Source organism: Myxine glutinosa, chromosome 12 (assembly GCF_964187855.1).
Source record: "Myxine glutinosa chromosome 12, kmMyxGlut1.1, whole genome shotgun sequence".
Lineage (NCBI taxonomy): Eukaryota > Metazoa > Chordata > Myxini > Myxiniformes > Myxinidae > Myxine > Myxine glutinosa.
The window spans coordinates 12,585,198-12,612,590 of NC_136272.1; the positions used below are offsets into that span (position 1 = coordinate 12,585,198).

The 27,393-nt window shown below is 43.8% G+C and overlaps 1 protein-coding gene across 3 annotated transcripts in view; it reads right to left on the bottom strand.

Moving 5' to 3' along the window:
* Positions 1-26,120, bottom strand: part of LOC137412843 (uncharacterized) — a 45,029-nt gene extending 18,909 nt beyond the window's left edge. Inside the window, exons 1-2 of one of the 3 annotated variants that reach the window (XM_068098169.2) lie at positions 25,808-26,120; positions 17,686-17,773 (exon numbers count right to left, since the gene is read on the bottom strand). In XM_068098169.2, the coding sequence (XP_067954270.2) occupies positions 17,686-17,764 (79 nt within the window). In that variant the 5' untranslated portion in view covers positions 17,765-17,773; positions 25,808-26,120. The other 2 variants (XM_068098170.2, XM_078766476.1) reach the window with 2 other exon arrangements.
* Positions 26,121-27,393: the final 1,273 nt, after the last annotated feature.

The following is a 27,393-nucleotide window of genomic DNA, read 5'->3' on the forward strand; positions in this document are numbered from 1 at the left end:
GTGTGAAACTTTGTAAGCGATCTGCTCGACTTGGGGGAAATTCAGGCCGGGAATGTCCATTTTAACGTCTATCCGAGAGAACAGGCGAGGTCCTGAACTGAGTCCGGATTTTCATCTGTTTGGGAGTTGTTTGGGAAGCGAATTGATATAAATCGGGCCAGGAAAGCACCCGGAGTGCCCTTGTCGATCTACTGTTGATATGAAGCGGTTTCTTGGAGATGGTTGCAGAATTCGAATCAATATGTGTGTTTTACTTGAATTGAAGAGTTCATTCAATGGCAGATATTGTGTATTGTATGTGTGGGATGTATCGCTGAGGCAGCTCACCTTTGGAATTGGTGTCATATAGTGCATTTTGGGTCAGAGAGGTCAAGCGTCGGAGATCCTGTTAGCTAGGGATGAGTTCTGACAAACCTGTGTTTCCGCCGTGCGGCTCCGTGGAAGTTTGGGTAGAGGGATATTGGGTGTTCAGACAGGAGCCGAGCGAGCCGCGAGTCACGGGTGTGCTGTATGAGGTTGCTCAGAGTGCCGGCGATAACTCGCCCACTCTCAGAGGAAGTGTGTGCCCAAATGCATTGTGGGTCATTTCGACTTTGCTGGATGTCGGACGTTCACATGTCAGTATCTTGTCAGAATCTTCTTCTTCATATCATGTCCTTCATCCTTCATCTTCTTGTCAGAATTAGACATGAGTCATGAGCCATGTCGGAATAGTGGCCGGCTGTGACATATATGCCAGGCAATGTCACAGGACGAATACGTTATTTAAGATGGATTTATAAGATGGATAGATGGATGGATTTATTTAAGATGGCTAAAATAAACGATTTCAAGACAGAGTAATTAATTTCCGGAGTCAAGTTCCAACAGGAAGTCTTGTTCATACAGTAAGGTACAGTGCGGAGTGGCGGCTGGAAGATGCATCGAAGCATTTGGGATGATCGATGCGCCGGACAAAGGGTATGCTGGCGAACGATGCTGATAAGGTTAAGTTATTAAAACGCATATGGGTCTGGAGGCAGATAATGTGGGACAAGCTGCCTCACGGGCGCTGCAGGGAGAGTATTTGGAAATTCAATAATTTGAGCAGAAATGTCACGTTTTCAACAGAACGCTGATCCGAGGAAGGAGGACGGTCGAGGTTTCAACTGTCGGTATGTGGTGTGGCTTGTGCCAAGGTGTGGACGCGAGGAGGTGCGTTGATGAAGCGTTGTGCGAACGAGGAAGGATGTGCGATGGGCATTGTGAAGCACGCCTCGTACGGAAGTTCCTGGACGGATTGTGACGGTTGTTGGATTCGTAGAAGTTAGCATTATGCTATGTAGAGCCACATTAAGGGTCATTTGTCCATTGTCGCCGGACTTGCATTATTTGCGGAAAAATAAAGCGCTGGTTGACCAATTCGAAGTTTGACCTTTTAAAGTTTAGTTGACCTTTGTTCGAGATATGCAAGGGAAAGAGGTCGGAGATAATTCACTAACCTTGGAAGAACGACAGGCGGAGTCAGTCTACAGGGTGTTGCTTTAACGACAGGATATAGAACCTAAATCTGGAGAGAATATCGGGACATATATTGTGGGTAAAACCAAAATCATGTACATAATTAGTGGACAGAGAATACAGTACGCTTGGAATTTAATTTAACCGGGCCGAGCGGTGAGGATGAAGAGATGCAAGTAACGTGGATTAAATTGTGGTATCACGAGCTGGGTGCCAGAGATATTGTGGTTATTATAACTCACTGATTATAGGGGGCGCCGGGCGCACCGAGTACAGATCGGGTTGCATGATGGAGCACGCAGGCATGGATTTTGGCTTTGCGAGGCCCCGGATAGAAATTGGCATTTCGATGCTGTGGATTATATTGTACCTACCCGGAAAGGGGATGTCCTGTGCTGGGGCTGGCGACATGCCTCTGTTATTTGTCTGTCTGTCGGTCTGATTGTAAGTCTTTGGTACTGGGAGGGCTAATTGAGTGCTCAGGCGTCATTGTTCCATGGAGGCAGGAGCTGTGAGTCACAAAATGTAAATGTAACACAGAGAGATAAACAGGACAACAATGGAGTTTATATGGACGGGTTTGGGGATGCAACTTCGTCCGGGGGTTTTGGTCCAGCCTGCAAGGAGTCCAGGGGCTTGTTTTAGGGCTGGGTCGCCAAAAATGGGATGCTGTGCCCATCTGGATGTAAAATTATCCATCAAGGACGGGGAATAATGTGCAGTGTGATTGGGTAAGAGGTAAAGGCCATAAAACACCAACCCCATGAGGAACGAAATAAATGGAGAGATGTTGGGATCTCATGATGGTTGGGATTGAAGAACAACCTACTGGGATTTCAAACCTGTGTTTGGGTTTGGGGCAACTGGGTGATGGGCAATAGTGTATGAGTGAGTAATTATGATCTGTTTAAGTGTAAGAAGCGGTGGAGAAGACAGGGGTGATGAAAAGTTATTTGTTTTAGTGTGAAGTAGGTTGGTTGCTTATTTGTCACAGTAAGATGAGAGTTGTGTTTTTAAGCTTGGTCTTTGAATGAATTGTTGCTTGGAATGTGTTGATTGGAAAAGTGATTTCTGATCGCTGATCCGATCTGGTTTTGAATTGTTTGATTTAATTTTGAATTGATTGGAGGTAATAAGGAGTTGTGTTGATTTCCTGATTTGAGTTCATCTGGAAACGAAGACAGATGGGATTAATGTGTATATCAGGAACAATTTGGAAAAGAAATATGGATATATGACATTACTAAAATATAACCAAGCAATTGAGAGTTCTTGGGTTAATGGGATATAAATAAATGCATCTACAAGTTGATGGTTTATAAAAATTTAGGTCTGGATGATACTTAAACGATGAACAATGTTGGCAATATACAAAGAATGTGACTTGTTTTTTGGGGGGAAAACATGTGGTTTAAATTTGGTTGGCTAAGTTTTAAAGATGGAGATGTTTCGCAGAACTCTTATGATTATTTACATGAGTGGTGGACTATTCCATGGCGAAGCATTTTTCAGTTTTTATGATTAAGGTTTAAGGTCTTTATGATCTGTTTAGTGTATTTTTCAAAGGAGAGGGTTTTGGTCAATGATGATGCCAAGATTCCGGATGTGGATACTGGGAAACCATCGATGTTGGGGGGAATGAAGATTGGTGCGATGGCCGGGATGGCCTGATCTGAAGCTAGAATTTTATTTCAGTTAGGCAGTTTGTCAGGATAGAGTGGGTGGTGGTGGAGCACGATTTGGTGGAGATGAAAAAGCTGGATGTCATCGGTGAAGCAGTGGAATTGGAGACCATGGTGCATTGGCTATGGTGCATGACGGATTAAGTGACCAAGGGGGGATAGGTACAGGACGAAGAGGAGGGGGCCAAGAACTGAACCTTGGGGGACACCTTAAGGGGGAGTGAATTGTGGTGATTAAGCTGTTGTAGATGCTGTCAATTTTGCTTTGGATGAATGGTCCAGGAAGGAAGGAGGGTGCAGGTGGCACCAGGTGTGAGTGCACAGGTGTGCACCAACAGGTGTGTGGAGCAAGGTGGTGGTATCCAGGGAGCTGAGGAGTTTGTTCACGTTGCAGAGTTTATTTAGTTTGTTTATTGTAGAGAAGAGTGCTTTTGGGATTCCGGAGCCAGAGTGGATAATTTGAGAGTAGTAGGTGGTCCATGTGAAGCTTGGGAGTGAACTGATTTGGGTTTAATAGGCACAAGCTGGTCTAAACAGGGTGAGGAGGATGGCGTGATTGATGATGTCAAAGGAGGCGTTGAGGTGAGGAGGATGAAAATGTTGAGGTTGCCGGCATCAGAGGAGAGAAAAGGTCGCTGGTGATTTTGAGGAGAGCAGTTTCAGTACTGTGGCTGGAGCAGAATCCGGATTGGGATGTTTCATACAGGTTATTGGCAGAGTGGTGATGTTTGAGTTGAGTGGCCACAGTACGTTCCAAAACTTTTGACAGAAAGGGTAGATTGGAGATGGGTCTGAAGCTATTTAGGGTGTCAGGGTTTAGTCCAGGGTTTTTCCAAAATGGGGGTGAAGTTTCACGAGTTTTTGGGGAAATCGGTATGTGAAGCTGGATTAAGTTGGAACTGCTTGATGAGCCATGGAGATGGATTGGGTTTTGTTGTTGGTTGTCTGGGAGTTCGGTTGTTGCATTGCCAAAGGTTTCTGTGTGGTGGACACACTCGTTGGCTGTTGTCTTGTGTGACGTGCATGGAGATGTATGTGGCTGTGTGTGGCTGCCTGGAGGGGAAGGCGGCTACAGTGGTTGATATTGGTTGTGGGTTGTCCGGGGTGCTTCGATTTGCATAAGGGGTGAAGATTGGGATATTACATTATTTTGAGTAAGTATTGGTATGAGTAATTACAGAAGTAATTATGAGTTATTAGGAGTAATTAGTGGTATGAGTATTAGTTATGAGTTCCAGGTGTTGAGCTAGTTATGCTAGTTATCCAGCTAGTTACGAGTAAGTGATTATTTTAGTAAAATTACATGTTTCGCTGTGTTGTTGATCTGGGGACAAGCTAGTTTGATGGGTACCCTGGGGTCTTCAGCGTGTCTATGTGTTTGTCTGGCTGTTACACTAGACTCTGGGATGTGTTTTCATGAGACGAATTTCAGAATTGATGACAATTCAGTGAGTATGGTGGACAACGTGAAGTGGCTGGTGTGAAGGAAGGGGTTGGGAAAGATGGACCCCCTTCACGAATACCCAGTAGGGTAGCTTAATTTCAGACATAACAGTGAGAATCTATTGTGAGCGAATCACAGTGGGTGAGGAAAACATTGTGTGTGACCAGACACCAGAACTGACCAGAATTGAAATTGGAAGTAGACCAGGTTATTTCTATTATTTGTTTATTCGTGAAAATAAATAAATAATAGGGGGAGGTTCATGGAGGTTAATGGTGGTTTGTTTGTATTAATCGAGGTTAATGGTGGTTTGTGTTTGTGTTAATGGAGGTTAAAGGTGGTTGGTTTGTGTTAATTCTAGTGGAAACTCTCGCTGAAGTAATTTTCGTTTATTTTTATTTTTTGATTCGATTTGAGAGTTGAGATGATTGATTTTTTATTAATTTTATAATTTTATTTTTATTGATGTTGGAAACAGGTAATGGGATGCTGAGAGAAGGATGGAATTTAATTTGAATTGGACTGGATTAAATGGGATTGAATTTAAAAATTGAATATTGAATAAAATTGGATCCACTTGGGAAAAAGTGGATTAGGAAATTGGAGACCTGTAGACCAGGCGCTCCCAGGAGACTTGTGGATCAGGTGTTCCACCAGAGGAAAAAGACCAGGTGTTCGTGGAGCACTTCACCTGCAAGAACGCCTTGGAACCAAGGTGGAAGGGACCAGTCCAGGTGTTGCTGACTACACCAACGGCAGTCTTTTGCGAGGGCAAGACTTCGTGGATCCACGCCACGCACTGTAAGTTGGCCATACAAGCACCAGACACCACACCCCCAGACCACAGTAAGGATGGGCCTAATCATAGGTACAATACTATTGATAGCGACAGCAGCTAGGGGAAACTCCGATTCCAATAGATGCGAAAACGAAACCCGACACCTCACCGTAACATGGGGACAAAGAGTATCACTACCATGTTTCGAACAGAAAGCCCTGCACACAAATTGGGTAAGCGTAAAATGGCTAGCACTGTCGGCAGGGCCTGGACGCGTTGGCATGGTACTACAAAAGCAACGAGAGTTCCGGGAAGACGGGCAAGCTAGCATTAAGACCTTGGCCCAACCAGGATACCAATGGGGAACCCCTGATTTTAAGCTACAAACACGCACGCGCCTAGAGAAAGGCATGACCATGCAGGTCCGGTGCAGCGTCTGGACCCCTGGCGCGGCCGGTGGCGAAAGGAACTACATACCATGCATCGAATACATACTCACGCCACAACCCCAGGATAAGGCCCCAAAGAGGGGGGAAAACACATATTGGAAAGTGGCCAGGGAGGTGGCAACAATTCAAAATAGGACACACCGCTGGTCGTGCATGCGCTTTCCCCAAGCAGGCACCACAGGAATACACATGATAGTGCTACCTCTGTCCCTCAATGACCTCTGCTCACAACCTATCGATTCCCCATGTTTAGTCACCACGCTGGAAAGAGAAGGGGTTGACAACGGCAAGAGTTGCAATCGACAATTTAATTATCGCCCGTCAATGATTGCCCATGTGGCCGAGAGGCCTGCCCCCGTCTGGGTCAAACCACAGAAAGGGAAGGTCTGCCTCCAGGGTTCCGGCCACTTGCGTATGGGAGAATCAGAATGCGCCTACACTCTCCCCGGAAAGCTGGGACAAGGGAGCTCGGGGATTACATTACGAATAGTACTGCAAGATAAACACAACCACAACATAACGGCTATAACATTCTCTAGGGGGGTTAGTAGGATTAATGGGGTGGTAAAGGGACTCCAGTGCTTATCCACCCACCTGGTCCCACCCCATGGGACAATGTTTATATGCGGCGACAAGGCTTACCCCTATTTACCAAATAATTGGGGGGGCACATGTTATCTGGGTTCAGTCCTTCCTGACGTTGAGATACTGGATGAGCTAGACCCAAAGTCCTTGGACAGGCGTTATAAGAGGTCAGTCATGAACGAAGATGGAACCACTAAACTACACGGGAGCCTAGGGGAAAAGGTGTTTGGTTTCTTCTTCCCAGGAGCGGGCACAGTCATGGATAGTTTCCGGATAGATAAATTGGCTTTGGCCCTAGAAAAGGTGGCAAACGACACCGCTACGGCTCATGACATACTATTGGATCGATCGGATCGCGCGCGAAAATTCTTATACATTTAGCTGGCTCACTGACTGGTTCCAGGGATGGACGGGCACCATAGTGAAGTGGTTATTGACCGCACTGGCTGTGATAATCGGGGTAGTAATTTGGGGGGCACTAATGAAATCTCTAGTCCTCCTCTATATGAGAAAGTATTTTACAGGATGGAAAGTGAAGAAGCCGCCGACAACAACTATGGCTCTGACCACAGAGGCCGTCGACCTGAACGGGTCCTTCAACAAGGCAGTTGCGACCAGCGCTCCAGAAAATTGCATTGAATTTTGTGGCAACTGTGATACTTGTGTGGATCCCATGTGGGAACTGGCTGCTGCCTGTAACGGTGTATGTGATGACTGTGATACTTGTGCTATAAACCCCTTGCGTGTACTGGCTAACGCTGCTTATGTATTACAAGCTGACAGCTGCACGCCCCCTTCTGACCCAACTATGGATCTGATTGCGACACTGGGTCTGGCGGTTGAGGGACCCGACGCGGATGTCCTAGACCCGCAAGCCGACCAGGCGCCCATGGGAGACTTTGACATAAAGGAAGTCCCTCTCTTTTCTTCAAATGTTTCGGATCTCTTTGATCCAAATGTTTCGGATCTCTTTGATCCACATGTTGCGGATCTCTTTGCTTCAAGTGATTCGGATTCGGATTTTACGCTCTGTACCCTGACCAGGAAATTGAGACACAAGATACTGACGACATTTTGTATTCCCCAGAACAGCAACACGTGAGGGACCTCATGGGCATGACCGTTGATTAACTTCGAAGATCTGCAAGGACTGGGTCTGCAAAGGGTGGGGGGAGCCAGTTCCGCAGGGGAAGTGATGCACCCTCTGGCGGAGCAGAACCTCATCTGGACCAGACCTCTTCGTTGTGGATCCGAAACGTTAATGGACTTTCATGTTCTGAGCCCTCAGGCTCCGAGCACGCACCACACGACACGTTCGCCAAATGCACGGGCGAGGCGCTTTGGGCGCACGATATGCCCTTGGGAGATACCCGCATTACAATTATTTTTTCAATACCCGCATTACACAATTATTTTTCAATAAAGCCCGATGTGGCACGTTGTCTCTTAAGATACTTTGTCTCGACGAGACAAGAGGAAGGAATGTCAAGTAGTAGATTTGTTATTGCCTAAAGTTCAGTTATAGACGTTGGGTGCTAATGTGTTATGATTTATATGATGTCTAAAAATGCTATTTCATAAAGTAAATAAAGGGTTTTTGCTTCGTTTTAGTTTTGGATGAGGAAAAGCTTAAAATGAGGTCAGGCTGAACAAATTGTATACGTGTGCTTTTCGAGGCTGGTCGTAAAACCACGCCCACATGCGCTTGTTTTTGCGTAATAGAATGACATGATCGTTAACCATATATATTTTGTTTTAATCTCAGCAACGCATGACTCTGTATAAACATGCTTTGGATTACTCATATACACAAACCCATAAAATATATGGGTTTGTTTGGCTAAGCATACACTCTTCTCTTTGTGAGTTATAGTTCTGTTTTCTCGGAGCCCAGAAAAACAATTGATAAGGACGGGCTGACTCCCCCGAATGATAACGGTGGGAGGAACCTCTCCCAGTGTTGTTTGTTCCCTCGGAGATTTCCTGATAAAACGTGTCCCTATATAAATGGACTGGGAATCAATGTGTTTTCAGGAAGGCTTGACGTGGCATGTTCTTGCTGTAGATTGCTGTAGACGTCGGCCTCCTCCGGATCCGTATAAGTTGGTTATTAATAAAGCTGCGCCATTTTTCAGGCTATTTGTGGACTTCTTTTGCAAACGAAGAGCTGATTCTTCACATACATACATATATATATATATATATACATACATATATATATATATATATACATACATATATATATATATATATATATACATACATATATATATACATACATATATATATATATATATATATATACATACATATATATATACATACATATATACATACATATATATACATACATATATATATACATACATATATACATACATATATATATATATATATATATATATATATATATATATATATATATATATATATATACATACATATATATATATATATATATATATATATACATATATATATATATATATATATATATATATATATATATATATATACATACATATATATATATATATATATATATATATATATACATATATAAATACATATATAACTGTAAGAAATAGTAGAAACTCCAAAGTACGAGCAGGGCGTCTCATTTGTATTGAATATATAATCGTTAGATTAAATAAGACGCGGACGTAGCTTCAGGACGTCGATCTTTAATTGTCGACCAAGCTTTCGACCAACAAAGGTCTTCTTCTGAGTCTACAAAAACAGCAGGCATGTATATCAGTCAAGCGTGTATGGTGATATCTGTGTGAGATGTGTGACGTGTGTAGAAAATGCATACAGAAGGAAGAGCCACGCCAAAGCTCACTACCAGCCCCAAGTTCAACGGAAGTGACCGTTTCCGTTACGGTCACTTCCGTTAGAGTGCACGTGCATATACAAATATAGAGATATACATACATAAACACACAAGCATATATTCATATCCCATTTATATTCATATAATATATTTATATATTTATATAAATGACATATAAAGGTAGAATGAATGAATGATGAATGAATGAATGAATGAATGAATGGGTTACGGTTAACAATTTGATTGGGTTGATGTGGGAACATGCTTTAGTCATCAAAATTTATGCCATGAGGGACTTTTGTCCGAAGTTTGTGTATCCAAAAGGACTCACGTTTCAGAATCGTGGTGTGTGATCGATTTGTGATTGATTCAATGGCAGAGATCTGAATGTCATTTATAGAGTGATCCGGTTGATTAAAGTGTATCGTGTAAGGTAGAGATTTGCCCTGACTGGTGTGGAAGTTATTGATTTCTGACCGGGTGTTATTAAATCGTGTGTAGAGTGTATTTTCAGTTTTTCCAACATATTGTTTGGTGCACTTTTGGCAAGTGATTAGGTATATGACCCATGTAGATTTGCAGTTCATATAGGAGGTGATGGGGAATTTTTGTCCAGTGCTAGAACTACAGAATTTGTTTCCTTCTAGTAAATGTTTGTGAATAATGCATTTGTTTGCTGTGCATTTATAGAAGCCAGGGATCCTAGTTTCTTTGTTGTGGGGCTGTGGGTGCTTTGCTTTTACCAAGAGGTCCCTGAGTGTCCGACCACGTCGAAATGATGTTAGTGGAGGTTGAGGAAATGTGGTGCCGAGTGTTTCTGATTGATGGAGGAGAGGAAGGGCCTTATTCAGAATACTTGGCAATTGGGATGAGGTAGCAGAGTAGGTGGTTACCAGTGGGACACGGTTAGTTGCAGGTTTGGGTTTGTAAGTCAGAAGGTCTGCTCTCGGTATGTGTTTTGCTCGGGTTATTGCTTCTTGCACAGAGTGAGGGTCATAGTTTCTTGCAATGAAGTGTGTTTCTAATTGGCAGAGAGAAGTTTCTTCTGCCATTTTTGTTGAGCAAATGCGTCTTACTCTGAGTGCTTGACTGTATGGTATGCTTGCAATTGTATGTTTAGGATGAGATGAAGAAGGGAGAAGGTAAGAGTGAGTGTCTGTTGGTTAAAATGTTACTGTATATATATATATATATATATATATATATATATATATATATATATATATATATATATAAATATATATATATATATATATGAATATATATATATAAATATATATATATAAATATATATATATAAATATATATATATATATATATATAAATATAAATATATATATATAAATATATATATATATATATATATATATATATATATGTATATATATATATATATATATATATATACAGTGATCCCTCGTTTATCGCGGGGGTTACGTTCCAGAACCCCCCGCGATAGACGAAAATCCACGAAGTAGCGACCATATTTTTATTTTATTATTTATATATATTTTAAAGCTTTATGACCCTCCCCACACTCTTATTAACCTTTCCCACACTCTTATTAACCTTTCCCATACTCTTATTAACCTTTCCCATACTCTTATAAACACTTCCTATACTCTTAAACACTTTTTACACTCTTAAACATACGTAATTTTAACAACATATAAAATTCTAATGGGTACTCACCATTGAAGATACTGTAGCGACCCATGGGTTCCCCAAGCAAGACCAGCATTAGAATCTCCTTGCTCCAGCCGGTGACGTCACCGGCGGGGATCCCGGCGCCAGAGTGGCTGGTCACGTGACCGCCAAAGCGTGTGGCGCGCGTGCGGGTATAATCAGCTACACCTGTTGATCACGTGACCACCGAAGCGTGGCGTGGCTTTCGGTTTCTGGTTGTGCTTTATAATGCAGCCCGATAAACGGGCTTTACAGTGTTCCCGAGTTGGTTTTGAGAATAAATATCTTCTCGGACGAGTTTGTGTCTTGCCCGTCATTTCGTCCGTATCAAGCAAGAGCCCCGGCTCTTCAATACTACAACTTGCGTGATGAAGATGATGATGAATTAGCTGTGCAGTACTGATGACGATGAAGGTGATGACGATGATGAATGTACTGCACAGCCAGAAAGAGCATTACAGTTACCCATTACGTGGGTAACTAGCGCAAGTGGAAGCTGCCGCATCTGCGTTTTCCATACGCACGACTCTTTGTCTCTTTGTCTACCCTTCTACTGTACACTATGTACAGTATTTTATTTCTTGTAATATGTTTTAATTACTGTATTTTTCTTATTTTTTTACGTTTTTAATTTTTTAGGCTAGAAAATGCTTATTTTACCACAAAAATATTTAAAATAATAGTATATAAAAATACATTTATACCGCAAAATCCCGCGATATAGCGAAAAATCCGCAATATAATTTTACATATACTAGCGAGAAAAACCCGCGATGTACCGAAGCCGCGAAAAGTGAACCGCGATATAGCGAGGGATGACTGTATATATATGTATATATATATTTTGTTACGTTTGTGGGGGTAGGTGAATGAATCTAATAGGAAAGGTAGAATCGTATAGGTTTTAGAATGGACCATTGTGGCACAAAGAAGAAGAATCTTGATGTAATAAGTAGACAAACTGTTAGGGTAAGATTGTTTGCATGTCACCATAAGGGGCGTGGTTTTTGTGTTAATTAGTTCCAGGGTATAAGATTAATTCCTCAGTGTGTAATTGGCCCCCTGTGAATTTTCCTCATGTTCTTACAAAACTCGGCCAGCCATGTAACCAGCCCCATTGCTACAACAACACCGACAAGCCCGACAGAAACACAGCACATTCCATTGGGCCAGTAAACCCCACCTCACGACCGCCAACGTCATCCGAACATTCTCGATGAGACTAGACTCCGCCCCTGTTGACTCGTAACGGAGAAACCATTCCCCGAGCTTCGTGATTGGTTAAGGAGCCATAGGGTGATGAACAGCGATCGGGCGATTGGCGAGACGGTGACGTCAGAGAAAGCTTGCGCGGTCCCTAAAAGAGGAAGATTCCGCCTCCGTCTCCCTCTTTCTTGTTCTGGCTTTGGTCGGAGGCGGTCACTCTCTTTTCCTTTTGCCTGGGTCGAGGTTGGCTGCGATTAATGCTGTGTGCGCCTGAGAGATTGATCGGAACCTGGTGGAGCGTGGAGCGTAGAACGACCGGAGGAGGACGGTGTTCCCGAGTAGTGGTGCTCTCCGGACGCGCTGTGGCCGCGCGGTGCGGTCCGGCCAGGAATTCGGAGGAGGAGGACATTTTGCCGCCGCTTCGCGGCTCAGTGAGCCCTTGTGGTGATTCGCGCCATCTTGCACGCTTTCCACGTTGTCACTCGGGGACCGTTCACGTTCATCCTCGTTAGAGTAAGGCTGAGTTGCCACACCATTTTCGTATATTTTATCTTCTCCCCTGTCTGTAATTGTGTCTGAGTGGAGGGCCTCAAGTCGGAATATAGTTTTTACCTCAGCATTCACTTTTTATTGTCTTTTCATTTATTGCCATTAAACCCATTATTGGTGAATTTCATTTCTCATTGTGTTTCATTTCTGTGTTGTGGGGATCAGATAACCCCTGCGTGCTGATCATCCCAGGTAAGGACCTCGTTACCTTCGGTCCAGCGCGCGCTAAGAACTACCGCCATATTTTCGGCTGGTACGCCTTGGGAGTAATCATGTTTCGGCTTTCCGCCTTCCAACGCTGTTAAACGTGGGTGACACGACAACATATATGTATATATATATATATATATATATATATACTCAGAGGCAAAAGTTATTGTGACATGGAATTTTTTCATTGGTAATCTTGTGAATGCATTTTTGGATTTGAACCAGAGAAAGAGTGTGTTAAAATGGTCGAAGAAACGCAACCAAGCAGTTGTTGTTCGAATTGCACGAAATTTGCAAGAAGCATGACATATTCGAGAAAAATGGCCAGCAATGTTCACTTTAAAAGGCCAGACAACCAGACGCTTATCATTTCCACTCAATGCAGTCTTAAGAAGTGCAGAAGTCAGAAAAAACACCTCTATTCATCGGTCTGGAACCCAGCCCGACGGCCAATTCTGACGCCAGAACATCGACGTCGACATCTCCAGTGGAGCAGACAACACTTGCGATGGGGAGCACGTGAGTGGAGAAGAGTTCTCTTCACCGATGAGTCACTTTTCCTTCTTCACCGAGCTGACGGCAGGACACGTGTCTACAGGCGCACAGGTGAACGTTACATCAGGCCATGTGTTCTGGAAGGGGATCGTTTTGGAGGTGGGGGCGTTATGATCTGGGGTGGGATAACAGCTGCAGCAAGGACGCCAATGATTGTGATTGAGGGGAACTTGATTGCTGTGAGGTACCGAGACGAGATTTTGCAAATTGCCGCTTTACGGTTTTTGCAACAGAACGGCCCTGGAGTGACATTTCAACACGATAACGCCAGACCACACGTTGCTCGAGTTGTACAGCAATATCTTAATCGGAACAATGTTAATGTGTTACCCTGGCCCGCAAGATCCCCTGATTTGTCACCCATTGAACACGTCTGGGATGAAATGGAGCGACGTTTACGACGTCATCCGAATCCTCCAACAACACTGCAGGAACTCCGCCAAATCCTTCCTCGGATATGGAATGATCTTCCCCAGGACTTTCATCGACGTTTAGTGGCCTCAATGAGGCGAAGGTGCCAGGCCTGCATCAATGCACAAGGTGGACACACTCGCTACTGACCGTGTGAACTTGCTTGTGAACCCCCTCTTGTGTTGTGGCTCATTTGCATATGCCAGGTGCGCTGTTCTTATGGACTGTTGATCGTTACCACACCTTGAAACATTTGTCTTTCCATGTAATAACATTTCATTCGCGGCAGTAAAAGTTTAACACTGATTCTGTTTGTTGTTTGTGTGTCACAATAACTTTTGCCTTTGAGTATGTATATATATATATATATATATATATAGATTTTTTTTTTTTTTTTTTTTTTTTTTTTTTTGCCGATGTGTACACTGGTTTAGAATAGGTACACCGTATCCCTGCGTGTTGTAAGAGGCGACTAAGAGGGTTGGCGTCAGGAAGGGCATCCGGCCAATAAAAACATTGCCTCAAAAAGAGAACCATGACAATTACAACTACATATGGGCAGGGTACAGCCCGAAGTGGAGATCGGTTTCTGAGGTTTGGGACATGGAATGTAGGGACAATGACAGGGAGATCAGGAGAAGTGGTGGAAGTATTGGTCAGAAGAAGAGTGGACATATGTTGTCTGCAGGAGACGAGATGGAAGGGAAGTGGTGTGAGAATGGTGAAGGGTAGGCAGGAACAGAAATACAAGTTTGTGTGGCAAGGGTGCCCGGAGGGCGTGAATGGTGTTGGTGTCCTGTTTTCTGAGGAGTTTGTAGACAGTGTGGTGAGTGTGACTAGAGTGAGTCATAGGTTGATGATGGTGAAAATGATGATTGGCAAGCTCTTGGTGAACGTCATCTCGGGATATGCTTCGCAGGTTGGTCGAAGCGATGAAGAGAAGGACAAGTTCAGGTGTGCAATAGAGAAGCTGGTGGAAAACGTGAAAGATGAGGAAGTTGTTGTGGTAGGAGGAGACCTAAATGGACAAGTGGGAAGGAGTATGGACGGTTTTGAGGGAGTTCATGGGGGTTACGGATATGGTGTGAGAAATGGAGAAGGTGAAAGGATTTTTGAGTTTGCTGATGGAGCTGATTTGTTGATTTGTAATACTCAGTTTCAGAAAGAGGATAAAAAGCTTGTTACATACACGTCAGGTGGGTCGACGACAACCGTTGACTACCTGATGGTGCGGAGGCGAGATAGGGGGCACCTCATGGACACAAAGGTGATCCCGGGGGAGGCTGTTTCACAGCACCACTTGGTTGTCTGTGACATAAGGGTGAAAGGTGCGAGGAGAGCTCGGCGGGTGAAGTACCAACCGAGAATGAAGGTGTGGAGGTTGAAAGAGGTGACAGGAAGGGAGGCATTAAAAGAGAGGCCGAGTAGGGTAGAGGGTGATGTGGTTGAGCTTGAAAGTGGTTGGATGTCAATGAAAGATAGTCTGTTGGGAGCCATTGGTGAGGTATGTGGATGGACAAAAGGACCACCGAGGCACTCGGAAACATGGTGGTGGGATGATGAAGTTGGAAAGAGGATTGACGAGAAGAGGAAGAAGTTCAAGGAGTGGCAGAAGGCGAAGGGTATGGGAGCAGAAAAAGCAGAGCATGAAAGTTATAAGGCAGCCAAGAAGGCTGCAAAGAAAGAGGTAGCAAAGGAGCAGGAGGGATGTAGGAAAATGTTCGGAGAACGCTTGGATTTAGAAGAGGGTCAGAGAGCGTTATTCAGGATTGCAAAGCAGATAGCGAAAGAGAGGTGTGATGTGATGGGGGTGAGTTGCTTGAAGGATGAAGTGGGACAAATCGTTGTGGACCCAGATGGAATTAAAGGAAGATGGAAAAGATATAAGGAAATGCTGTTGAATACAGAGAATGAATGGGATGGCAACATAGAGAGTAACCCAGTTTTAGGACCGGCAGAGAAGATAACTGAGAAGGAAGTTGAGGAAGCGATAAAAGCAATGAAGAGTAGCAAAGCGGGAGGGCCGACGGGAGTTGTGGGAGATATGTTGAAGGCAGCAGGAAGTTGAGGTGTGAAGAGAATGACAGAGATCTGTAATCTGGTGGTGAAAGAAGGCCGCATTCCAGTGGATTGGGAACTGAGTACCCTCGTCCCTCTGTACAAGGGGAAAGGTGACCCTCTGGAGTGTGGCTCGTACCGAGCGATAAAGTTATTGGAGCATGGAATGAAGGTATTGCAAAGGGTGTTGGAGAGGAGGATAAGGAAGAAGGTGAAGATCAACGAAATGCAGTTTGGATTTATGCCAGGAAGAGGAACGACAGACGCGCTCTTTATTGTGAGGCAGTTGCAGGAGAAGTACATGGAGAAGAGGAAGAAGTTGTTTCTTGGGTTTGTTGATCTGGAGAAAGCATTCGATAGGGTTCCACGCAAAGTATTGACATGGGCATTGAGGAAGTTAGGAGTGGAGGAATGGTTGATCAGAGTAGTGATGGCAATGTACAAAAGAGCGCGCACAGCTGTAAGGACGAAGGACGGGAACAGAGGTGAGTTTGAGGTGAAGGTGGGAGTGCATCAGGGGTCGGTACTAAGTCCACTACTATTTGTAGCTGTGATGGAGGTGCTGGCTCAGAACGTAAAGGAGGGTTTACCGTGGGAATTGTTGTATGCAGATGCTCTGGTGTTGATTGCGGAAAGTATGGATGGACTGAAGGAAAAGATGAACAAGTGGAAAGAATGTATGGAGACAAAAGGTCTGAAGGTGAATTTTGGAAAGACGAAGGTGATGGCAAGTGGTAGAGCATGTGGTGAGGTGGAAAGAACTGGGAAGTGGCCATGTGCTGTGTGCAGGAAGGGTGTCGGAGTGAACTCCATTCAATGTACAATGTGCACTGAGTGGGTTCATCAAAAATGTAGTGGTCTGAGAGGGTCATTAACCAGTGTGGCAGCTACATTCAAATGTAAGGTGTGCACAGAGGGAGCTGCAGATGGAGGAAATGTTGAGTTGGATCTTGGAGACGGCGTGAAGCTGGAAGGTGTGAAAACATTTTGCTACCTCGGAGACATGCTGAATGGAGAAGGTGGATCAGACTCGGCAACGGTTGCTGGAGTGAGATGTGCATGGAAGACGTTTCGGGAACCGAGTGGCGTGCTGATGAGGGGGGAGTGTCGTTGAAGCTGAAGGGAAAGGTGTATGCTGCATGTGTGAGAAGTGTTATGATTATGGGAGAGAGACATGGGTAATGAACGTAGAGCAGCAACGAAGGCTGGAAAGGGTGGAAATGCAAATGGTTCGGTGGATGTGCGGAATATCGTTGAGAGAGAGGAAGACAAATGATGAATTGCGAAAGATGATGGGAATAGAGCCTGTGATTGATGCTGTGAAGAGGAACAGGTTGAGATGGTTTGGTCATGTGTTGAGGAAGGATGAAAGTGACTGGTTGAGAAGAGTGATGAAAATGAATGTAGAAGGAAGTAGAGGACGGGGAAGACCGAGAAAGACTTGGCTAAAGATGGTGGAAGAAGAAATGCGGGCAAGGGGGTGAACAAGGAGAGATGCAGAAAATAGGGAAAAATGGAGAAGATTGTCATGGGGACCGCAAGGCTAACCCCCGCTCTTGCAGGGAAAATGGCCTTAAAATGCATGTTGTTGTGTTGTTGTATATATATATAAATCTAGAGACAATTTACATCATTTTAAAACAGAAGCTGTGACTTGTCTTAGCTATGGTATAAAAATAGAATTATGCATAAATCTTTCAAAGGAATGTATTTTTAAAAACATATTTCTTAAAACTTGCCGTCAGGCTCGTTGTGTCCACCCGGGAATTCAATTCCATACGTTTCATCAGCGACGACTTCCTCACTGGCAATCTCCATCGTACATACCTGCAAATCAACAATATATACAGTAATCAGGTCTTCCAAAGAATATGTACCATATATCATTGATCTTTGCAAATACAAATGCTTCAAACAAACTCAATATGTCAAACACTACTACTCCACTCTGACTCCTTCCACTTCTGACTGGTGCCACTCAACAAACAACCGGGTGCAAAGCATAAGATGGAAGTCGAAGTATGAACAGCTTCTATTGTTCAAGGTCTCTTTTGAAAGTGAAGTACAAGTTTCACAAGGGCTTTGGTATTACTATTAGTTTTCTTCCAAGCAGGCCTCAAACCCTTACTGTAACCAGCATATAAGAAGCTCCAAAAAAAGACAAAATTGTAAAAGTATAACTACGAAGTTATCTTAATGGTAAAAAGCTGAATTAACATGGAATAAATGTGAGTGCAGTGCAACTCGTCTTACAAAGTCAGACGGCCACATGCATATTATGTATGAGAGAAGGAGAAAAGGGAGTAAATGGGAATTTATGGATATATGTAAGGGAAGTTGGAGGTGTGGGGGGGGAGAAGACTAAAAAATATACAACATACAGTATTTATGTTCGTAATGACGTGCATTACATAATACCCCAGGGTGATGATGAGAGGTGATGTAACACACTCTTTACATAGCCTTAGTGCTGCCAAAGCACTTTTTGGTATGGGTTATATTGGGTGGTTGAGTATCGTTAGAGCAGGAATTTGTAATTTGTTCCATGGTGCCAGTGATAGGTCGCCTACTCTTTGCAAAGGACACCGTATGATATTTAACATCTACCAACGAATGCTGGCAGAAAGGACGCCGGTTTAACGTCCACCAATCTGCCTGTGAAACACCAGGATCACAGTTTATAGCTGGGTTGGGATTTAAAAACTGGCTACACAGTGTTGAGGCTAGTGTGCATACCTCTAAGGCCTAAGCCATCCTGACAGCCCATATTTTTGTATAATCATACTCCGTCATTACATAGAAGGGACTTTTATTTAAGACCCCACTAAATGTTATGGCACAAATTATTTCAGTCACAAAGAACTAGAGGACTGCGATCGGACATTACTGTTGGTTCCCCATATAGCTAACTCGTAATATTAGCTCATTGGTAGTACTAGATATTATGCCTCATAATGAAAACGGTATTTTTTACAGCCTTGCCCATAGGGCAAAGCCGTCTAGAACAGTGTTTCTCCGTCCATATGTATGTATGTCCCCCCCAAACGTATACCAATCAAAGCTGAGGATCTGGTCACCTGACAGGGTGATGTCATTACGTCTGATGTCATTACGGCGTACGGCGGCTGACTCCGCACACTGCCATTTTAATTCCAATTTCGTTCAGACCGAACACATCGTCGAACCTGTCGTATATCATAATCACCATGCTCTACCTTTACGTTTTTCATTCAGTGTGAAACACAAACAAACCGATTGTTAAAATGACCACCAAATATCGAAAGCATAGGTGTTACGGCTCTGCCAACAACACAGCACGTATAGGCCTTAGGCTTTTTGCCTCACCTTCGGACCGCTTCGGAAAAATTAAGCCCAGGTTTCTTAATACAGTAGTGTGTCGTTTTCTTAATAATAATAATAATATCGTAAATATAACCATAACACTTTAATCCCAATGTCGTGAATGGAAAGTGAATGGATTGAAGCGGTGTATGGTTCATGAATCAATGATATAAGCTGTGTAACCGTGGAAGTAAGGAATTAGCCTTGGTTTTTTTATTATACATTTTTGTACATTATCAATATACATTTTTGTAATAATGATAACGTTAATATTATAGTAAATGTAATCGTAACACTAATCCCTTCGTAGTGATTGCAAAGTTACTGGAGGTTAAAATATATTGTTATGTCGGTAGGGTAGTGATCACCTTAGACCAGGTAGATTTGTATAGGTAGCCTGCTCCGATTGTCGTGTAGAAACCACCATGTAATAAGTACCTGTTTAGCCCGGATGTCGGATAGGTTGTATATCTGTCCCCGTCACGAGGGGGTGGGGCATGTTAACTAGCTTAGGGAATAAGGATAAATTATCCATTGAACGTTTTTGAACGAACACCCCTTGGTGATTTATCCTTTGTCCCTTTTGGCACCGCACCATAGACACAAGTTAGAATTGCCATTAAACTACACTAAATAACAATAAAAACTAACCGGAAGCCAGGCATCAAGCACTAGGGCTGACAAACCCGCCTGGCAGACACACATAGCTCAGGCAGGCCGAGAGCCACGCCCAGAAGGGCAGTGATTGGGCGGGAGTTGACCAACAGGAAGGCCGGGGTAAGAAGGAACTCGCTGATTGGTGAAGAAAAGGAGGAGCAAGAAGCAACTCGCTGATTGGTGAAGAGAAGGGCGAGTAGGAAGCATCACGCTGATTGGCGGAGCATGACCGATGTCAGAAAGCGGACAGCATGCTGATTGGTGGAGAGCTGAGCCTGTGGTGTTGGCCTGCGCTGATTGGAGGAGAAGCGCAGATGACGTCAGAGCGGGACGTAAAAAGAACACTCGAACCGGCATCTTCCTTCTTGTTCTCCTGATTCTCTTGTGCCTTCTTGTGCTGGATGTGGAGAGAGACGGTGGTGCGCTGATGATTCTCCCCCCTTGTCTTCATTCTGGACCTCGGTGCAAGCGATTGTGTGCCGGCATCGTCTCCTCGTCCCCCTTGTTCGTCTGGTGTCTGGGATTGAGAGCTGCAGTTGGCGGGAGGCGGCGGCGCGTGGACGAGGAACACCGCCGAATCCGGACTGCGCCCAGACCTCCGGGCCTTGGCGATTCCTGACAAGACCCCCCGAGCTGATCAGAGCTAAGTGTATGATAAACCACACGTTTTTATTTTTAAGCTATCTTTCCCTTTTGTCTGTTTTGTGTCTGCGTCCCGTTTAGGAACATTATTTATTATCGCGCATTTTATTTTGTATTACCAGCATTCGTTTAAATACATTTTTACATACATTTTATTATTTAAATAATAATAATAATTGAAATACATACATTTTAAATCCGGTTCGTTTGAGTTATTTTCTACTGGATTGGGAACTGCCGGCGGACCACAGGTAAGACCCTTCTCCCTCCCCTTCCCTTTCTTCCTCCGCGTATATATAAAGTCAGCATTTGAACTGAACACTTTGGAGTAAAAGCTCGCTTGGCCTTCCGTGCTGCCCTACGGTATTCACCAAGGGTAGTCACACGACAATATCATCTTCTACATATAAAAGTAGCGGCAGTTTTGTGTCTGGCCGTCATGCTATGTCATTACGTCTATCTTCAACTAAAAGATGAAACAAGCCCAACTACGCCACTGTTAGACTTTTGGTCTTGTTTCCAATGAAGCCACATCCATAAGTGAAAATGAAGTCTTTTTTTTTTTTCTTTAACAGAGGTCAAAATTGAACAGTTAAGTTCATTGTAATAGATCTACCACAGATTATATTGTTGCGGATCTCCGACGTCCGCCTTCCCCTTATGAAAAGGGGGTTAATCCCAGTCTTTTATCTGGCCGACACGATCCTGGAGGTTATAACGTCCCTCCCGGGCAGCGTTAGGTAGGGTTTTTAGGACTAGGGATTCGCTATTACCTAAGTACTAACGCTGACCAGAAACGAGGGAATAACTCCCGCCCGAATCACGGATATCAGGTGGAAACGCCGAGCGGATAGCGATCCATGATCCGATCCGCGATCCGAGCTGTTAACAATGACTAACCCGATTATAGCGGTTGGGATCGTGCCACGCTTACCCAATTGAGAAAAGACTAGGATGATCCGATTAGGAAGAAACCAGGAAGAACAAGGTAATTTATTTACAATGTACAAAGAAGAGGAAAAGAAAGGAATGTACAAGGAAGAGGAAGAAAAAGTACACAGGGCAGCCTTAATCACAGTCCTAACTTATTCCCTGGACTCGGGCCCGTTCGCTCTCAGACTCGGTCTCAGACGCAGACTCATGCGGGGATGTAGAAGGTAGGGTGGAAGGTCCGGCGATGGCGTTCCCAGCTTGTCCGGTCCCCGGACTCGTACCAGCAGACGATGGTGGAAACCCGGCAGGCAGCTCTCCGCGTAGCATAAGCGTGAGCGGACAATTATAGTGACGGGGAAAGGTCGGCAAGCTGGCGGTTATTGCACGCTTAGCCGCGTACGTAATAAGTGTACCGGCGCCTTTACACGCGCTCCCGGTATTACTCTGATCGCTCCAAGCGCCCCCTTCCCCAATGTCCTTCTGCACGCTGCAGTTCTCGGCAATGCGTGCCGCGCGCTCGTCCTTTATTAAGCTGGTTACCATAGCGCGTCTCTCCCTCTCATACTCAGCTCTCGTACCAGCCCTTCTGAATGTGCTCTTTATACCACGAAGTTCTTCTGGCCAGTCCTCTCCACACAGTCCTTTTGACGGCTTTGTGTGCGCGCTTTTATAAGCCAAGCCAGCGAACGCTCTGGAAGCCCCAACCACGCCCGGTCAGGCGATCTCACCTTAGCCCTGGTTGGCTGGTGAGGGCTTACCGGCTCCGCCTTGATGGCCGCTTGACGTGGCCGCACCTCTATCCTTGCGCTCCGCCCCCTTTTTCCGGGCTTCACCTCGTGGATTTTGAGCTGGTTTGAGCGAGCCCAAGGGCAGCGAAGGCTGCTGGCCAAGGAGCGTAACAAATTGGGACGGCTGATGGGGCACAGACTGGAGAGCGCTTAATGGCGTCGCTTGGAGGGAGGCTGCCAAAATGAACGAAAGGGGCCTACTCTTATTTGTTTTACGCAACGCATTTGCAACTATTGGGAATGGCCTTATCTAAACACATACTAAGAAATAACTACCATCCTAAGGTGACCTACGTGTTGCTTGTGGTCTACCTATGGGGTGCAACCTTTAACCTTTAATGATGTTACTTGTGTGGGTTCTCAAAACCGCAACAATATATAGATTTGGGTGACAAAAAGTGAACATTTATGTGAAACCAAAAATACAAAAAAGTAGGCGTTTTTCGTCAAAAAAAAATAACAAAAAGGGAACATTTATAATCAATCAAAAATTTACAAAACATGAGCATGTATCTCAAACAAAAATTTACAAAAAGTGAACATTTATGGCAAACAATATTTTACAAAAGGTGAGCATTTATGTCAAAAAAGTGTGCATTCTATGTCTAACAAAAATTTACAAAGAAGTGAACATTTATGGCAAACAAAAATTGACAAATAGTGAGCATTTATGTCAAACAAAAATTTACAAAACAAGATACAAAACAAACTGTTCAGTCTTGCGGAGGTATGCACTCTACCAAGTGCCTGTCTAGTTCCAGAAATGTCTGTGTTTGTTCGATTTATATTTACACTGCTGTGCTGTGGTTCACTGGAGTGCTGACCACAGCACAGACCGAGTTTAAAACTGATAGTTGTACTTGGGGAGTGGTTATATAGGTATGTTTTGGGCGGTTAAAAAAAAAACTTTATATTCCCAGTAGTTCAGGGTGGGTGTGGACCCCAATTCTCTCTATGTCAATGTGTATGATATAGATCGCCACTCCTGGTTGAGATCCAAATATGCCAATTCTGGAGGAATTAGCCTGCCTCTAGTTCTTGAAAATTAACCTATTGTGGAAAATTTACTGGTGGGGATGATTTATTCGCTAGTTTCCTGAAATTGGCATATTTGCACTGCAAGATGTCCTTCTGGGCTGCAGTCATGATGTTGTCATGCCGGGATCGTCTCGGCATTTGTCTAGGTCACAGAACTTAATTAATCATCTTCATAGTAACTACCGACTGCTAAAAACAATGGTGAGTTTTGGATGTTTTTGGTGGGATGGAAGACAATGTGAGCATGTGGCAAGTGGCACTTGTGCAGCAATAGCTGTAATGGGACTCAATCTGGTGTCCTCACCAATCACAGTTAGGGGTACATCATTAAGTTAAGGGTTGGGAGAGGCTTGGAACCACCTCAGGGCAGGAATTTGCAGTGTAATGTGACTGCCAAAAAAAGCACTGCTCACACCTCTTGGACTTTGTTAACTCTTCACATTCTGATCACCCCAAGCTTGCGAATCCTCCTCTTGCTCACTGGAGTGCTGACGCTCTGGCTTCCTGCATTCTTCACAGATTCCTGGTTCTGAGGACGCTCAACCTCAGACAGATCCACGCTTCCTTTACTTGGTGGCCTTGTTCTGCAGCAGCTTGGGATTTATTATCCCGTGCCTTCTCTCACTCTCCCCCGTTTATTGTTGTGTGAATGACTTCTGTCTTTGCGGTGACGTAGCGAGGGTAGTTTCTTTCTGCAAGTTTATATGGGCTTAGTAATTGTGTCGTTCGTCCGGGATTTCCCTTCTCATGTGGTTGATAAATCATTTGTCTCTTAAGAGATGGTATGCCTTGTGATCCCACCATTTGCTGCGCTGACGTTTGAGGGTTGTATCAAAGCAGGGTTGTATCAAAGTGGGGTTGTATCAAAGCGGGGTTGTATCAAAGCGGGGTTGTATCAAAGTGGGGTTGTATCAAAGCGGGGTTGTATCAAAGTGGGGTTGTATCAAAGCGGGGTTGTATCAAAGTGGGGTTGTATCAAAGCGGGGTTGTATCAAAGCGGGGTTGTATCAAAGTGGGGTTGTATCAAAGTGGGATTGTATCAAAGTGGGATTGTATCAAAGTGGGGTTGTATCAAAGTGGGATTGTATCAAAGTGGGGTTGTATCAAAGTGGGATTGTATCAAAGCGGGGTTGTATCAAAGTGGGGTTGTATCAAAGTGGGGTTGTATCAAAGTGGGATTGTATCAAAGTGGGGTTGTATCAAAGCGGGGTTGTATCAAAGCGGGGTTGTATCAAAGCGGGGTTGTATCAAAGCGGGGTTGTATCAAAGTGGGGTTGTATCAAAGCGGGGTTGTATCAAAGTGGGATTGTATCAAAGTGGGATTGTATCAAAGTGGGGTTGTATCAAAGTGGGATTGTATCAAAGTGGGATTGTATCAAAGCGGGGTTGTATCAAAGTGGGATTGTATCAAAGTGGGGTTGTATCAAAGTGGGGTTGTATCAAAGTGGGATTGTATCAAAGTGGGATTGTATCAAAGTGGGGTTGTATCAAAGTGGGGTTGTATCAAAGCGGGGTTGTATCAAAGTGGGATTGTATCAAATTCCGATTTATAACCGGCCTGGTGCCAGACTGACGTCACCATCACCGATGTAGGTATGGGAGCAAAAACGATCACCCGGGTTAATCCCCGGTGGTGCGTCAGCTGCAGCATGGTCGCTGAATGTCCATATTGAGCATTTCCAAGTGCATGCTGACCACACTGTCATATCCATGTTTGGCGGAATTTTAACCCACCCTTTGGTAAGCTCCGTTGATGCTTTTTCCATTGCTGAGTTTATTCCTGCTTCTTCCCATTCCTTGCACACTCCATTGACCTCCTTTCTCTCCTATGAGTGAGGTTCAAAAAATTATAGGAACGACATCGACAATATCCACAAAACAACCACAAATGGTTGTTTATTTATTATTATTTTTTAGCAATATACAGGTAATTATACATTTTTGGGGTTACCCCAAACACACGGGGTTTGGGGTTTGGGGTTTGGGGATACATTTGGGGTTTTGGGTATGTTGATAAACAATTTTTTTTTTTTTTCGTTTTGGTGACATGTTGAACGACCCATGTATTCTTCTTCTTCTCAATTTCGACCTCTCTCCCTCCCAAGTACGTACGTAATAAATAGAGGCACAAAACAAGCTCACACGTTGATAGGAGACAGGAGTTATGATTTACCGTTACGTGTTTGAATTTTCTTCCTCTTGAATTTTGAAGTTAGATTACAAGTTCCAGTTCAGATCGCGGGGCCTCGAAGGATTCTGTGCGCGCAAATTAACCGCAAACCATATGAGAGTCCATACATTGAAATTATCCATTAGGGTACAACTGTGGAATAAAAACTATGATATAGAACCCGCGTGCATTGATATAAACTGTGAACTAAAGTCCTGTCAGTGGTGATCAGTTTAAGCGCCGCATTACACACCGAACATACACCGTCCGATAATAAACGGTCCCGCTCACCTTGCTTCGTCTGTTGCTTGGAAATCACCGGCTATCAGTTCCTTCTTATGACAGAAATCTTCACATCGGATGTGTCGATCCACACAAAAGCCGTTATAAACACTATAACGAGACGAGATCGCCAACGTGACCTTACACCGCCTAATGTGGTGAAGATAAATGCCCGACCAAAGCGACAGCTACAGTGCACAGCGCCCACATCCAAGAGTACCTAAAAAATAAACGAAAAGACCACCGGACGAAAAAGATCACGTGACGGAGAAATGTTAAACGGATTTTGGTTTTTTTGAATGCCGAAACCAAGATGGACTGTACGGGCCACGCCCACCTCGTATACCTCTTTGTGATGGATTGGCACACGTTTCATTTCAAAGATAATGCGAATAATGAGAAAGAAATGCGTCTCTTAATTATTATGTCGATATTATATTATGTTATTACCAAATCAATTTGGTCGAAAAAAAATTGCAAGTAAATTATATCGGCCCCATACCACGAGGATTTCAGTAAATTTGAATTAAACTGTGCCAGTGGCATCGCTATCGGTGTTATAATCATTGATTGAAATGTATTGCGTCTTTATGAAAAACAAATTGAGGCAAAGAGGGGAACTGAACACGAAAACGTTACACCCCTAATGAAATTGCCAACTACACCGCTCTTTTTGTCGTACTTGACTAAACCAATGAATAGGGAATAATAATCTATCTATAATTCCAGTAATCTCTGTGTGTTTGTTTGTACGTTTGTTTGTTTGTCTGTGACCGCTGTTTCTCGACAACCACGGGTCCGATATACTTTAAACTTGCCAGGTATATTGCTGGGGACCCGAGGATGTGCCTTTTCAAGGTTTGAAATTAATCGGACAAGTACTTACCGTCTTGGTCTTACCGAGCTATGGCGATTTAGCCGTTCGCCGTTCGCTTTGGCGTTGCGAATGGACCAAACCATTGCATGTAAATAGAGGGGGGGGGTTCTGTGGTCGTTGCGAATGGACCAAACCATTCATGTAAATAGAGGGGGGGGGTTCTGTGGTCGTTACTGCCACGTGGTTTCAAAGTTTTTTTTTGTTGTTGTTGTTTGCACGCATGTTTTTTTGCACCCACGTACGGGCACGCCCTAGGATGTTTACACACACACACCCCTACACAAATTTTTTTTTTTTTTTTTTTTTGGCAAGGAACGGGCACCCACGTACGGGCACGTCCTAGCTTATATATAGTACGGGCATGCCCTAGTAATGAAAAAACAAGTAAACGAAAAAACATGTTTAGTGGTTACACACTTTCATATTTCGAAAAAGTTTTAAACCCTTTTTTTTAAATTAAATTTTAAGATATTAAAATGTACCGGTACCAGAAAAGTGGACCGTGGGTCAAATTTCAGCTCTCTAGGACGTATGGAACCTAGAAAACGAACGGCTCAAAGATTTGAAACGGTACAAACAAACAAGTTCAGATGAAGTTAAATAAAAGTGTGAAAAAAGACTGAGGTTTTAAAGGCGTTGAGTAGGGTGCTTCAGGGGGGATTGAAGTGGGGTTTTAATGGGCAATCTTTCAACACCACTGTATGTCCACCGGTTAAAA